Source organism: Schistocerca piceifrons, chromosome 3, assembly GCF_021461385.2.
Source record: "Schistocerca piceifrons isolate TAMUIC-IGC-003096 chromosome 3, iqSchPice1.1, whole genome shotgun sequence".
Lineage (NCBI taxonomy): Eukaryota > Metazoa > Arthropoda > Insecta > Orthoptera > Acrididae > Schistocerca > Schistocerca piceifrons.
The window spans coordinates 549,122,073-549,139,045 of record NC_060140.1 but is presented as its reverse complement, the minus strand read 5'-3'; the positions used below and the strand labels follow the sequence as shown (position 1 = coordinate 549,139,045).

The following is a 16,973-nucleotide window of genomic DNA, read 5'->3' as shown; positions in this document are numbered from 1 at the left end:
TACTCATTAAGAAGTGTAATCCTATTTTACAGGTTGAAGACAAATATTATATTTAGAAACTGTGTTTTGACTTGAGGCAGCGTTAATTGACTGGGCGCAAGTACCTGGACTTCATTCTTCCAGTACTTGCGGATGAGCACTTCGCTTGTTCCAACAAACTTAACACACAATTTCAAAGCTCTTCTAAACTTCCCTCGCCTACACGCTTAACGTCAAATATTTGCATTAACTCATTTGTTAAGTAGTCACGTGTTTGAAGCTGTTTCATACATGTGAGTTAGATTCATTAAAGAATTGGGGTTTTACTGATACTTGCAGAAAACAAAATCTGACAAGCTAACTGCGCGAGGTGACGTAATTCCAGAAGTGTGTATTGCACTCTTCCCTTCATGCTGTACCCACCTCATGATGCCTAGTTTTCCTGGTTTCGAATCTGAAACGTGTGCAGTACAACTATTGATTTTCTTTGCTTATACGCAGGTATGGAATCCTGATTTACAAACAGCTTTTGATAGGAGTGAATATGTAAGATGAAATACGTGTCATTTTTTTAATCTCACTTTTTTCATCACAAATCCCGCAACTCTAGTTTTCTGTAGCCTATTAACGCTAAACAGTGTAGTGTCCAAACTCCCGAGCCTCTCATGGGAGATCATTCGTGTATGCTTGTCCAGCTTCACTTAGAAAACTGGAATAGTCTCTCGACAACCTATAATTCAGAAACTTCATTAATTTACTATGATTTTGCTCTTCAACTGTGTAATAACTGTACCTCAGAAATTGTTGCTGATTACGTCTAAAACTACACTAGTAATAGTACGGGAGAGGGTATTTGCATTTCTACTGCATGTTATTTTTCCCCCCGTTACATTCGCGCATGGGCCATGTGGAGGGGGGATTGCTGGAATGCCTGTGCGAGCGTTGCAATTAATCTAACTTCTGACATTATCTCTGCAGTCATTAAGAGGCTGATACGTTAGAGAGCTGTAGTACATTTGTAGATTTCTAGCTTAATGTTTATCCTATTGAGGGATAGGCTACAGCCTTGTATCACTCTTACAAATTCCTGCCTCTTTCTTTCATGTTCTTTTTCTCTTAAAATTGCCGTCTGGTTTCTGTACAAATTATAGATAACCTTTTGCTCCGTTTATTCCTTCAGAATTCCTAGAGAATCTATTCCAGTTCACAGTACCAAAAGCTTTCTCTAAATCTACAAATGCTATAAATGCGATGATACCTTTCGTCCTCCTATCCTTTTAAGATACGTCGTTTTAAAGTGTTCCTACATTCATCCAGAACCGAAACTTCGGCTTCTACCAGTCGTTCCATCCTTTTCTAGATAATTAGCAATACTTCAACACATGTCGTCTTATAAACTGGGTATTTTCTGCAGCAGCAGCAGCATTGAGCTGTAAACGCCTAGAACAACCATAGATCACTCAAAGTACAATAAGGAAGGTGGTTCATGTAAGCTGCGACAGGCCGTTTTCAGACTGCCGATGTTATTGAGTGACGTTAAGTCCTTGTCGTTTCTCTTCTGTGCATAAGTTTTGTGCTTTATAGAGCCAGGAAACGCCTTGTCAGCAAGCTTTGAGCAGACAGAAGCATGGATGAACGTAGAAATACCATAGTGGTCCACGGCGCAAACGCTGCAGTCGCTCAGCAGTGAAAGATTTGTAGCCCGGCTCCCGATCGTTTCCCAAGACGGCTGACGCGCGCTAAAAGCGCGGACGCTGTGGGCTCAGATGCAACGGATTAGAACAAGTGATTGTATTAACTGCCTTTTCCGGAAATCAGGTGCAGATCTTGTAGCGCGTTGTTTCTGGTCACAATTGTGCTGAGTTGTGTCTATAATCACTCTGAAGTACCGCAGAGAGTGTGACTCGATAACATACTCCGCGTTGGGCTCGGCGACCCGCTTGGTGCCGTTCGATAGACGTTGGCTTTGTGCCAGCGCCGGGTCTGACCATCTCCCTTGCGCCATTAAAACAACTGGAATCATTAAGTTATATTACTAAATCATTATTCTTCTTCTTGTTTTGCGTAGATCAGCTGAGAGTCACGACTTAAAACTATGGTGTCATTTGGAACACTCTCTCTGAAAACAGCGATCAAAATTTAAAAAATTTTAAACAATAAAAGCTATATCTTAGAACGTATGTAAGTGTTTACCAGCGCTGGCTGCTCCTCGCCACACACTCTCCGGCTGCCGTCATGGAGAGTTAGTGGTTTGAAAAAGATCGTACCACGATCGAAACCGATCACCTGATAATAAATTTAAACAACTTACATGCGATCCTAGACTCTTTGTTACTTAAAAAATTAAACTGTGGTGTTTGTAGTGGGTTTTGATGTTGTCCCATTAGCTGCGCGTCCTCCGACTGTGTTCCTTCTCCTTTGTCCAGAGGACACCAGTCTTTGTTGGTAGCTTGCCCTGGGACTAAATTGCTGAAGCACTTTCATGAGATGAGATGTGTCGGGTCTTTTAAATCTCCGTACCTCCCACTTCCGTCAACCATGGTGGCTTAGTCGTCGTCTTTTGCCAGTGTGCGAGAAGCTGATTCGTCAACTTTCTGGGATACATCTTGTAGACATGTCCACACAAGGCTATATGTCATTTCCTATTCATGTGTGCAGTATTTGTAGAGGTCTTGCTTTGGTCGTCTTTTTTATTCGTTACCTTCCTGGAACTGGTCCACGTATCTTCTCATTCTCTTTCTCAAGTTCGTCTGTGAGACCCTTGCCGTTGAGTTCTACGCGCTCTGAAGTATATAGGGCTTGAGCGTGTGTGTGTGTGTGTGTGTGTGTGTGTGTGTGTGTGTGTGTGTGTGTGTCCGGTAGCGCTTCATTTTTGTTATGCAGGTGCTCTGAGTCATTTGATATTCCAACTCCAGCGTGTTAATCCTAGTTCGTAATGACTTTCTCTCAGGAAGATCCAGCCATTCTCCCAGATAGTTAAACCTGTTGTTTCTTTTCTCTTCTCAACTCCAAGTGCTGTGGCAAGGAGGATCACTTATGTTCGTGATGTATGTTTGGCCTACCATTGCTGCTGCTTGTCTAAGAACTTTGAGCCAATCACTGAAATTTCTGTTGAATTAGGTAGAAGTGGCAGATTGTCGGCAAATGCCAGCCAATCAACATTGAACCCATTGTGGTTAAGCCCCAGACAGATGGAATTAGTAATTCCCTGTCTAGTTCGCACTTGCCACCACTAGCTCATTGCTTTTTGTAGTGCACCATTGAACAGGAAAGGGGAGAGAGCGTCTTGCTGTCTTACTCCTGTCTTGATCTCAAAACTAGGACTGTTGATATTTTTAAAAATACCGGGAATCCGGTATATCGATATTTTGAAAGATACATTTGCCAGCACACGATATATCGAGAAACTATCGATATATCGGCGGAAAGAATATGGACGTTGCGGCTTTAAAAAAAAAAAAAAAAAAAAAAAAAAAAAAAAAAAAAAAAAAAAAAAAAGCTGCAGATTGTAAATATACTGCCAGTTTTAGAGCTGTGCACTTAAGATTTTGATTTATTATTAGATATTCTGTACATCAACAAACTAGCAGCCCGCTTATCCCCCTTAGAGCAAGAATTGAAAGGAAAACGATGCACGTTCACGCTTGGCGTTAGCAGTTTTGCTGACAATGGCACAATAAAAGGTGTCCGATAGGTCCGTCGTTCGGTTTCGTCACATATCGGATTTGTCTGGAACACTCCATGTCGACTTCCCTGATTTTTAATTTCTGCAAACGCCAGTGACTTAGCAGTTGCGTGGTGAAGTTTCTGTGGTAGCGCCGAGTACGTCAGTATTTGCCCTCATACGTCTCCGCGCAACACAAAGGCCAACCTTGCCATTTAGATTTTTGTTCATTAGTTCCATCAACTGCTTTCGAGGAATGTCGATGTGAAGAAATGCACACCAGTTGCGTTAAAGATCGTTTTTTAAAGGAACTGGTGTATTTCTTCACATTGGATATCCTGTTATTCCATTCATACTGCCACCCCCAACTGCAATCTGACTTCTTCTTTGTGCCATCTATATTTGCTTCTTTGAAAGGCCTCCTCTGAACGTAACTCTTGGTCTGCTGCTGTTTAAGTCAGCTGGATAAGATTATGGATCTTCAAATCATTATCTACGTGATTACTCTGCTATTCTCAATAAAGTGCCTGGCAGAGGGTGTAGTCCTAGTCTCTGTAGGATCTTCATGAGAGTAGGTCTATCAGTAGAGTAATGTGCTTTCTTAATGTCAACAAAGACAATGGCATATTTATTACCAGCTATTTTCACATGTCGTAGTGCCGAATCCAGGTTGAATATTACTGAATTATTGTTCTTGTTGTCATAATATTATAAGCTCTGAACATCTTGTTGCTAAATCTTGTAATTCCACGGCAAAACTAGATTTGTTTCCCTTGTGACTCCGTGTTAGCAAGATAGCAACAACAAATAAGAGATCAAAGAAACTTGGGTCACTGGGTAAGCTCTATTGTGAAATCTTACATTACAGAGGACACAGTTCGAAATGCTTAATGTAACAAATGTAAATAATATGATCGGTAGCATTAAGAAACAAATAATATATTCGTAACAGACAACGTGCCTGTCACTATGCCTGATTCACGAACGATGGCGGTTCGTGCAGCGCGAGACGCGGTCGAGGATTGCATTCAGAATGAGATTTTCACTCTGCAGCGGAGTGTGCGCTGATATGAAACTTCCTGGCAGATTAAAACTGTGTGCCGGACCGAGACTCGAACTCGGATTGCATTCTTTTCCTTAACAAGTAAAGTGGGGAATAAAAGCAAGAGAACGAGTTATGAATAAAGATAAAGTTTGATGCACTTCCTTGCAATGAGTAGAGTAACATAATTGTTGCAAGGTGGCACAATTGCAGCAGTGGTGGGCTTGCCGCCACAGAAGTCGGCCGTGACCTTCGCGTTCAGCAGCAAGTAGTCAGCGAGCCACACCCGCCAACGGTAGACGGCGCCTGCTGCTGCTATCAAGAGCATGCTGGGCGCTTGGGGGGGGGGGGGGGGGGTATTGCGTCATTATTTGTGGAGCCCGTTATTACGAAAGCGCGCGCCGGCGTACTGAAACAGCCTGCGAGCGGTCCTCGAAGCGCGTTCAGTGCGGAGCAAACCAGCGTATCACCACGTATGGGTAGAGACCCGAGTCCATATTTTTTCCTTCTTGCTCTCTCGTGACAGACGTACTACTCCATCGGCATAAGCTGATAACCGTTGAAAAGCATCTGATACTCCATACCTCAAGTATTAAAGTACGTCGGCTCTCTTGAGACTGAAATACTTTCTCTAGTTTCGTTTCTCCGATTTATCATGATCCAGAAGGGTCGCAGCCTTAGTCTTTCTAGTCTCTGTACTGGTCTGCTAACTTCATCAGCACGGGCTCTTGTTTGGCAGTAATTGGGAGCACACTGTCAGCGAAAGGCGAGATCTTGTATATAATCAGCATACGGTAAAATGGTTGCTTCCTAGGTCCAAGTTGTTCCACTAAATTTTCGTGATAGGAGGAGGAGGAGGAGGAAGATATTAGTGTTTAACGTCCCGTCGACAACGAGGTCATTAAAGACGGAGCGCAAGCTCGGGTGAGGAAAGGATGGGGAAGGAAATCGGCCGTGCCCTTTCACGGGAACCATCCCGGCATTTGCCTGAAGCGATTTAGGGAAATCACGGAAAACCTAAATCAGGACGGCCGGAGACGGGATTGAACCGTCGTCCTCCAGAATGCGAGTCCAGTGTGCTAACCACTGCGCCACCTCGCTCGGTCTTTTCGTGATATTTTAAAGTTTTATTAACCTACTTTTTTTGTTAAGTCCGGAATTTAAGTTTATGAGTAAGGTCATTACAGTCTTCAATAGAAGACAAAGTTGTTATAGAGGCCGGACATCATAATGAAACACTTACGCTAGTTTAACAGTCTGGATCACACAGGTTATGAGTTTGGGCAGACTGCCATCGGCGGATCAAAACGTAAGGGGGGGGGGGGGGGGGGGGAGGAATATATATAATCACGCCAAAAATAATACTGAATGTACCAAGTGTATCCTAAGTGCCACACAGTGACCAGTTGCGTTAAAACTCTCCCTGCCCAAATACCCTTGCTTCACTGATTTCAGGCCCTTAGCAGATTTTGAAGGAATGAAAGATCAGATATAACGTCTCCAACCTACAGAATGAAACACTGATGCTGGTGTAAATCTCATTTATGAGGGCTATCGGAGAATAATCTCCATTGGGTTATAGATAAATTACTGGAATAATTCTCAAATAACCCCCAAACGTAATGGACCGAGGCCATGGCTATCGGGAGACTTTTATCCTCAAGGGGAAAAGCATTTTTTATATAATTGAGCTGACCAATTTGAAATCGTTTTGGGCTACAAAAACTAAGTTTTGTAGGTAACAAAAAAATTATTATATCTTAAAGAATTGAAGTGTAAGAATTCAGTATCGAATAAAATGCTGTAATGAAGAATCCTACCAAGTGAAGTGGCACTGTGATCGGCGCACTGGACTTCCATGAGGGACGATAGTTGTTCAAATCTGCGTCCAGGCATTCAAATTTAGATTTTCTGTGATTTCCCTTGAAAAGCCATGGCAGATTTTTCCTCATCCTTGAAACAGTCAGAGCTTGTGCTCTAATCTCCATTGGGTTATAGATAAATTACTGGAATAATTCTCAAATAACCCCCAAACGTAATGGACCGAGGCCATGGCTATCGGGAGACTTTTATCCTCAAGGGGAAAATGACCTTGATGTCAACTGGATGTTAAACTGTAATTTCCCTTCATTCCGTCCTTCCACCCAACCACATCGTGGGGGAAGGTGAGGGGAGCAAGTGCCGCTGCCCCTCCCCCTGCCCCCAAGTCTCACCCTTGTGGTCACCTGTGATTACTGCATCCATCTGATTGCCTTATTTTTTTGATTTCCAAGAAAATGTGTGGAACCCATACAAAATAGCACCAGCAGAGGATATTGAATATATACAGGGAACGGTTGCACAAATGGAAATGGGCTTCTTGATCCACAGGAGAGCATCTTAGAAATGCTGAAAAACCCTGAATTGGCAGACTTCAAAAATCGCAGGAATCTGTATTGCCTGGAGAATCTGTAGATACTTTTCATGTACTTGGATCACTTCCAGGGACCGTGAAGATGTGATTAGATTAATTACAGCACTTGTAGAGGCATTTAGGCAGTCACTCTTCCTGCACTCAATAACCGATTGGAATGGGAAGAAACCTTAAAACGTAGTACTATCCTAATTATCCTCTGCCAAACACTTGAGTGTTGTGTAAGGAGTATATATGTCGATGTAAAATGAATTTATTTGGAAAATCTTAAAACTACGCTTTCATATTACCACTGTACACAGTCCTCATTTGAGTACAACCATTTATTGTATCCCGTAATGAGTGCTATGAAGAATGTACAACAAAGTTCCCAGAGTATTAGTACACATGTTGAGGCGATGGCAGGGGGGAGGGGGGGGGGGGGATGGAATAACAAGTGAAACTAAATTATGTCCCGGATGATGTAAATAAGTATGGTTTGATTAATGGTTTAGTAGTATAGTATTATGGATTTGTATATGGCAAACTGAGGTTATATAATAAGTCTTTCAGAGAATGTAACATTATTTACTCTCAGCTCTTAATATCTTAACCAGTAGAACAAAGGGCTTCCATCCATGTGTATCTACAGTACATCTGCTTCCACAAGCCACTGCACAGTTGTGGCAAATGGTGTATTGTGTACCGTTCGTGAAGTGACAGAGTGGATGTCTTATTAAGCAGAATTTCCTACTGTAATGCCAATTCTAAATCGCTGCTGTGGAGTCATATGGCCATCCAAATTTAGATTTTTATGGTTTAATTAGTCATTTAGGGTGAAAGTCAGGATGGTTTTTGAGTAAATAACACAGCTAATTGCCTTTGTCAACTTTGTCAAATCCAAGTTACTTCTCGTCTATTAACCTCAGCATCTATGACATATTAAACTTTAATAATCTATCCTCATAGATAGGAAGTTGAAAGTCTTACTTGTTAGATAAATATACATACCCTACTGGGGATCCTGGCAATACTTCACAATTGCTAAATAGGCGTGGGAGTTGCATACGCATTCCAATCTCCTTACCTCCTCTCTCTTTCTATCTCCTCTTACCCCCTAATTTCTTCCACCTCCTCCTATCCTCAGTCTACCTCCTGCCCCCTTTCTCTGACCTTGAGTCCTGTTTATTGTTATGACAAATAAAACCTTGCTTGGGAACTGAAATTGCTAAACATGAGTGGGTGAATTGGTTGGGATCATTGGCAAATGGGGTATGAGAGTTCTCTCCTGCTGCTGTATCTTTGAGGATAGTAACTTTAGTGATGATATTTTGCATAGTTTTAATCTGAAAATGGGTAGGATTTCACAGTTGTGGACGAGTTAGATTCCATAGTAGCAGCTGAGGGGTGGGGGGGAGGGGGGTGTTAAATAGTAGTGTTCTAATCATAAGCTCATTAGCTGTAAATATAACTTTTCTATTTCCTGTTACCTCCCCCCATGAACCATGGACCTTGCCGTTGGTGGGGAGGCTTGCGTGCCTCAGCGATACAGATAGCCGTACCGTAGGTGCAACCACAACGGAGGGGTATCTGTTGAGAGGCCAGACAAACGTGTGGTTCCTGAAGAGGGGCAGCAGCCTTTTCAGTAATTGCAAGGGCAACAGTCTGGATGATTGACTGATCTGGCCTTGTAACAATAACCAAAACGGCCTTGCTGTGCTGGTACTGCGAACGGCTGAAAGCAAGGGGAAACTACAGCCGTAATTTTTCCCGAGGGCATGCAGCTTTACTGTATGATTACATGATGATGGCGTCCTCTTGGGTAAAATATTCCGGAGGTAAAATAGTCCCCCATTCGGATCTCCGGGCGGGGACTACTCAAGAGGATGTTGTTATCAGGAGAAAGAAAACTGGCGTTCTACGGATTGGAGCGTGGAATGTCAGATCCCTTAATCGGGCAGGTAGGTTAGAAAATTTAAAAAGGGAAATGGATAGGTTGAAGTTAGATATAGTGGGAATTAGTGAAGTTCGGTGGCAGGAGGAACAAGACTTCTGGTCAGGTGACTACAGGATTATAAACACAAAATCAAGTAGGGGTAATGCAGGAGTAGGTTTAATAATGAATAGGAAAATAGGAATGCGGGTAAGCTACTACAAACAGCATAGTGAACGCATTATTGTGGCCAAGATAGACACGAAGCCCACACCTACTACAGTAGTACAAGTTTATATGCCAACTAGCTCTGCAGATGACGAAGAAATTGAAGAAATGTGTGATGAAATAAAAGAAATTATTCAGATTGTGAAGGGAGACGAAAATCTAATAGTCATGGGTGACTGGAATTCGAGTGTAGGAAAAGGGAGAGAAGGAAACATAGTAGGTGAATATGGATTGGGGGACAGAAATGAAAGAGGAAGCCGCCTGGTCGAATTTTGCACAGAGCACAACATAATCATAACTAACACTTGGTTTAAGAATCATGAAAGAAGGTTGTATACATGGAAGAACCCTGGAGATACTAAAAGGTATCAGATAGATTATATAATGGTAAGACAGAGATTTAGGAACCAGGTTTTAAATTGTAAGACATTTCCAGGGGCAGATGTGGACTCTGACCACAATCTATTGGTTATGACCTGTAGATTAAAACTGAAGAAACTGCAAAAAGGTGGGAATTTAAGGAGATGGGACCTGGATAAACTGAAAGAACCAGAGGTTATACAGAATTTCAGGGAGAGCATAAGGGAGCAATTGACAGGAATGGGGGAAATAAATACAGTAGAAGAAGAATGGGTAGCTTTGAGGGATGAAGTAGTGAAGGCAGCAAAGGATCAAGTAGGTAAAAAGACGAGGGCTAGTAGAAATCCTTGGGTAACAGAAGAAATATTGAATTTAATTGATGAAAGGAGAAAATATAAAAATGCAGTAAGTGAAACAGGCAAAAAGGAATACAAACGTCTCAAAAATGAGATCGACAGGAAGTGCAAAATGGCTAAGCAGGGATGGCTAGAGGACAAATGTAAGGATGTAGAGGCCTATCTCACTAGGGGTAAGGTAGATACCGCCTACAGGAAAATTAAAGAGACCTTTGGAGATAAGAGAACGACTGGTATGAATATCAAGAGCTCAGATGGAAACCCAGTTCTAAGCAAAGAAGGGAAAGCAGAAAGGTGGAAGGAGTATATAGAGGGTCTATACAAGGGCGATGTACTTGAGGACAATATTATGGAAATGGAAGAGGATGTAGATGAAGATGAAATGGGAGATACGATACTGCGTGAAGAGTTTGACAGAGCACTGAAAGACCTGAGTCGAAACAAGCCCCCCGGAGTAGACAATATTCCATTGGAACTACTGACGGCCGTGGGAGAGCCAGTCCTGACAAAACTCTACCATCTGGTGAGCAAGATGTATGAAACAGGCGAAATACCCTCAGACTTCAAGAAGAATGTAATAATTCCAATCCCAAAGAAAGCAGGTGTTGACAGATGTGAAAATTACCGAACTATCAGCTTAATAAGTCACAGCTGCAAAATACTAACACGAATTCTTTACAGACGAATGGAAAAACTAGTAGAAGCCAACCTCTGGGAAGATCAGTTTGGATTCCGTAGAAACACTGGAACACGTGAGGCAATACTGACCTTACGACTTATCTTAGAAGAAAGATTAAGGAAAGGCAAACCTACGTTTCTAGCATTTGTAGACTTAGAGAAAGCTTTTGACAATGTTGACTGGAATACTCTCTTTCAAATTCTGAAGGTGGCAGGGGTAAAATACAGGGAGCGAAAGGCTATTTACAATTTGTACAGAAACCAGATGGCAGTTATAAGAGTCGAGGGACATGAAAGGGAAGCAGTGGTTGGGAAGGGAGTAAGACAGGGTTGTAGCCTCTCCCCGATGTTGTTCAATCTGTATATTGAGCAAGCAGTAAAGGAAACAAAAGAAAAATTGGGGGTAGGTATTAAAATTCATGGAGAAGAAATAAAAACTTTGAGGTTCGCCGATGACATTGTAATTCTGTCAGAGACAGCAAAGGACTTGGAAGAGCAGTTGAATGGAATGGACAGTGTCTTGAAAGGAGGATATAAGATGAACATCAACAAAAGCAAAACAAGGATAATGGAATGTAGTCTAATTAAGTCGGGTGATGCTGAGGGAATTAGATTAGGAAATGAGGCACTTAAAGTAGTAAAGGAGTTTTGCTATTTGGGGAGCAAAATAACTGATGAAGGTCGAAGTAGAGAGGATATATGTAGGCTGGCAATGGCAAGGAAAGCGTTTATGAAGAAGAGAAATTTGTTAACATCCAGTATTGATTTAAGTGTCAGGAAGTCATTTCTGAAAGTATTCGTATGGAGTGTAGCCATGTATGGAAGTGAAACATGGACGATAACTAGTTTGGACAAGAAGAGAATAGAAGCTTTCGAAATGTGGTGCTACAGAAGAATGCTGAAGATTAGATGGGTAGATCACATAACTAATGAGGAAGTATTGAATAGGATTGGGGAGAAGAGAAGTTTGTGGCACAACTTGACCAGAAGAAGGGATCGGTTGGTAGGACATGTTCTGAGGCATCAAGGGATCACCAATTTAGTATTGGAGGGCAGCGTGGAGGGTAAAAATCGTAGAGGGAGACCAAGAGATGAATACACTAAGCAGATTCAGAAGGATGTAGGTTGCAGTAGGTACTGGGAGATGAAAAAGCTTGCACAGGATAGAGTGGCATTTAGAGCTGCATCAAACCAGTCTCAGGACTGAAGACCACAACAACAACAACATTTCCTGTTAAAACTGACTGTGAAGAAAGGAAATGAAACTGCACATTCTTATAGCACAGTGTGGAACAGCGTCTTCTTTCTCACAGTTGGTTGTAATAGAAAACCTGTACATCACTGTTCAAAAACATATGTGACATATGTCTGTCTGAATGGTTATAAGAGCATTGCATGAATATCTGAATTAAGTAGTTCAAGAAATTTTAAAATTTTTGATAACGGTGTTAAACACCATCTTGGCTTTATTTGGTAGAATAGATAAAACAAAACAGTAAAACACAGCTGAACCAAAATACTGCTCTTGTAAATGAATTTATTTGTTTTGCTCCGTCTTGCTGTCATGAAAATATTCTGAAATAATGAATTTTATCCACATTTTACAAAAACAAGGATGCTGCCGTCCAGAGAGTTCTGACCCTTGATCTATATCTATGTGGGAACATTGCACATGTTTATAGGGAACCAAATACAGATGCATTAATTTACCCAATTCACCCTGGTTCTGCCCTTGATACCAATTAGTGAAAAATGCATGCATAAGGAATGACAAACTCATAGGCCAATTAAAACCTGGACTTCCCTTGGATTCATTCAATAAATTTGCATATTGAAGTCTGCCAGAAGATAATTCTGTAGTTTAACACTTAAGTAAAGCAAAGATGAGCAGATCACCTCTAATTACAGCCTGATTTCATTCCACCAAATAATTTAATTATTTTGAGAGAGAGAGAGAGAGAAGGCACTGCTTTTAAAGTATATAGAGCTGAAGATTAAATATGATAATGTGTGTTGTGTCATTTCAGAAGTTGACTTTAAACCTCATTTCTTCCACAGATCTTGCTGTTGCTGTGGACAGTAAAATCCAGTTCTTAATCATTGGAGGCAATGAAACAAGAATTAGTGATGGGGGATTTAACAGTGTCCAGGAATTATCGTACAATCAACGTGATGAAATTTATGTTGTGGATAAGAAGGGAAAAGACTCTTACATTTACAGCTACAAAATTGGGATTCCAGAACAAGTACCAAAAATGATTATTTCTGGTAAGTTGGGTTTCTTACATAATTTGTTCCTTCTATTGGAAATATGCAGCTACTCACTTAGTTTAGCAAATGTCTGGGAAATTTAATGGTGCTAGCATATGTCAAAATGATTTTAATCTCTGTTGATCATTATCATAGAACTGTTTAGTAGATAATAAATGTACATGTGGAGTGTTTAAACAGCTGAAAGATTCTTTTAATGGAAATCATTGTTTGGAGTGATTTTAACTCTGTGATAGGTGTTAATGTTCAAATTCAAAACATAAATCAATGCAACAAGCCCAAATGACATGTCCAAGACTTCCGTTGTCATGGAATGTGGCAAAAATTTCAGGAGAGTGTTTGACTTATACTTTGGTGACTACGTACTCTGCAAGTAGAATGGGTAGAATTTCTCTGAAAATGCCTCCAGGAACATGTAATGAATGATGAAATTAATGTCTACAATCATTAAGCCTGTTAGACCTATGTAAACTTCCGATGTGGAAACTTTTTGTAGTTGAGGGCTTTGAAAGCTCAATGTCAGTTTCTTGTGGGACAACCAACTAGATGTGGAAATGACATAAACTTAGTGTTTGGTCTTCATGAAGCAAAGGCCACTACAGTACTGTTTTACAATGAAGGACATGCATAGCTAAATTTGAAATCAGGGAGAATCAAACAATATCCTAGGTCAAAAGCCTTCAGAAAAAAAGAAAAAAAAAGGTGGGATGCAGAAAATACAGCTCTTCAGTAAAAGATGGCATCCTCATGCCACTGCATAAGAAGGATAACAGCGAGAATACTAATAAAATGAGCCCCATCACTCTCTTACATGCTGACTAAAAGGTCAAACTATGAATACAACTAGTATTAAAGAATTTTGGTGAATATCAACACAGCAACATGCTGGCCAAAGTGTAATATCTGTCATTAGCAATCTCCCTGATATAATTAATGCCTATACACAGAGCAAGGGTTACAGTTTACTTATAACTTTGAGAAGACATATGTTGCCATAAGCAATAAAAATATCTGCGAAACCATACATAAAATGCGCAAGACCAAAAAGTATGGAGATCATTGAAAGAAACAAAAGAAACTTAAACTTGTCTCTTGAAACTGAGCATTCAAGCCAGTAAGAATGCCCACTCTCAATGGCTCAAATGCCATTGCTGCAGAGCCCCTCTTAACAGACATCACGGCCACATCATGTGGTGTGACTATAAGAAACATCAGGACATATTATGCAACATACGCCGATGACATGCAGGATACTGTATCATCACTGGAGGATCTAATTTTAATGCATTGCTTAGTCAGCAATTTTACTGTAGCAATGGGTGCTCTGCTAAATAAATGAAAAAACTCCTTGTTGCCATTTGTAGCAACTTCAGTCGCATAGTACACCTGCCACAAAATGTGTGTGTGTGTGTGTGTGTGTGTGTGTGTGTGTGTGTGTGTGTGTGTGTGTGTGTGTGTGTGTGTGTGTGTGTGTGTGTGTGTGTGTGGGGGGGGGGGGGGTAATCAGTACCCAACAATATGTAAACACCAAATTCCAACATGAAATCGTACTGCCATAGGCAATGCAAACACTAAAAAACTAGGTAATACTGAAACTGAATTACTTAGCATGGATGCTTTCAGTACCTGTTGCCATAGCAGACAACATTAAATGAGTGCTGTGGTGGTTACTATGAGGAGAAAGAGTTTTAAGTGCATCAAGACGCCTTAACACTCCCAACCATGAGGGGCAAAAATTGCATGAAAGTGTGCGGAGTGGGGACCATAGTATTTGGAAACCTTAATCAACAAATGGGAGCTAGTAAGCATGGAGTTGCTCTTCAAAATAACAGTAATACGAAGAGCTTTAAAATTTATTAAGTCGGATTTTTAAGAGTTCAGCTACATAAACAAGAGCCACAGTACACAGAATTTCTTAACAAGACTTTTTAACAACAATGAAGGGGAAAAAAATTAAGGGAACACTCTCCCTGGATAAACTAGGATATTATCTGGAGGAATCTACACCAAAATGTTGTATCATCTAAATTAAAGGCATGTGGTACCTGACCATCAGTGAAAAAATGGTAACCAGTTAAAAAAGTTATACAACATCCACCTCAGCACAACTTCCACATGTGCAACATTTGATCCCGTTGATACATGAATTCATAGGTTCCACCTGTGGAACCATGTCTCCGATCTAGTCATACATCTTCAGGAGATTTGTGATCATCGACTGCATAACATCAGACTGTAGTGACATAACTGAAATGATGGGACTGCAAAAGCTGCAATACCCCCAATCTGAAAACAACAAAACCATTCAGATGATAGGACACATGCCTGCTTACATAATTCACAATCAACCAGCTATTTTCGGCAGTTGTTAATCAGGCATAAAATTAGAACAATAAAATTCCATAAGAACTAGGCAAAATTAATTTGGCTACATTGGGAACGTAATGGTCAAACCACTATAGCTAGAAATCAAGAGGCCTTTCCCAGTTCCAGTGTGCTTTGGCTTGAGATTATCATTCTGTGTGTCATCACTGTAATTATCATGTGCTATATTAAAAGCTTAAAACTATGACAGGCTTTACAATTAAAAAAAGAAACCACAAAAAAAGGAATGTTGTTCAATGGTATATTAGTTGTTAGCCTGTGATGAGAGGTTGTGTAATTCACTCTGCTGTATTACAGAACCAGCTACTAAAATAATGGGTGTTGCATATTCCAATGTGACTGATGCCATATACTGGACAACAGGAAAAAAGGGTGCTTTAATGTGGTATAAACATGCCTGGCAGACTAGTAGTGGCAGAGTTCTCCATCAGTTTGAGAATGTTACGCTACAAGGAATTACTGTAGATAGCTGTGGCCGGTAAGATAATCAGCCACCTCACTATGGTAAATTTTAACATCTTGTAGATTTATTTATGTCATTCTGTGATACAAGGCTTCTCTCTTTCTTTTCCAGCTACCTGTATTGGACCAACACTGAATATAGAAATTCTACAATTGAGAGAACAAGGCTTGATTATTTTCACAGAGAAATACTAATAAAAGAGAATCTTTTTAACCCAATGGGTATAGCTGTTGACTGGCAAACAAGAAAGCTATTTTGGTGTGATGATACTGAAGGTGATGCTTTTCAGATTGAACGAAGCAATTTAGATGGAACAGGTAGAGAACTCTTGTACAAAGGCTCCTACGATGAACCACGCACCATGACAGTTGCTCATGGAAGGCTTTTCTGGATAGATAAAGCAGATGGCAGACTTTTGAGCCTTCGAACGATGGATCCCAAGGGTTTGAACCCATGGACAGTACAGCGATGGGGTGGCCATAAAATTTTGAAAGGTTTAACATCGGTAGTAGTTTCATCATGTTATGCAAACAACCCAAGTAAAGAAATTTTGCCATGGGTTACACCTGATACTGAAATCACAACTTTACAGACAACTGCAACTACGGAAAGGTAGGTGCAATTGAGAACTATTTGATAACATTAAGTTCTTGAATCAAAATTTATAATATACTGTTTGTTTGCATTTACTGGAACAGAAATTTCAAATATTTTTTTTTATTCATTCAGTAAAAATGTGTGTTAATGGCAGTAATGTGGATGAATAATGTTGAAGTAAGAAAAGAGTACCAATGCTTTAATACTAAACTGCATTGCAGCAATAGTGGTATTGTAGTGAACAGAGTAATTTGTTCTTTGTTACAATTTGTGTAGACCACAACTTCCTCAAGGCTGAACAACTGTAATTGATTTAGGAAGAATTCTTCCATATTATTTTAGTGAAATTTATATTTTTTATTTAGATCACCATATTAATGAGAAAATAACATGCCTTACACATTGTTCACTCATTTATTTTTCACTTATCATCTTTTTTTACTGTATGCATGGAGGTAAAAAAGATAAACTGGCAGAAATATATTGTAAACAAAGTTTTCCATTGTCAGCAGAGAGTCTAAATTAATTGAATGGTCTAACATTATAAATTTCAAAGATGTCGAAGGCCCTCCAAATGAGGCAGAGGAACTAAGCTGGTGAATTTAGTTTTTGCTTCCACATTGAG

The 16,973-nt window shown here is 40.3% G+C and overlaps 1 protein-coding gene across 1 annotated transcript in view; it reads left to right on the top strand.

Moving 5' to 3' along the window:
• Window positions 1-16,973, top strand: part of LOC124787696 (protein cueball) — a 155,802-nt gene that overhangs the window by 122,651 nt on the left and 16,178 nt on the right. Inside the window, exons 2-4 of the mRNA XM_047254525.1 lie at window positions 12,691-12,900; window positions 15,586-15,766; window positions 15,863-16,363. Of these exons, the coding sequence (XP_047110481.1) occupies window positions 12,691-12,900; window positions 15,586-15,766; window positions 15,863-16,363 (892 nt within the window). The remainder of the gene's footprint in view (window positions 1-12,690; window positions 12,901-15,585; window positions 15,767-15,862; window positions 16,364-16,973) is intronic.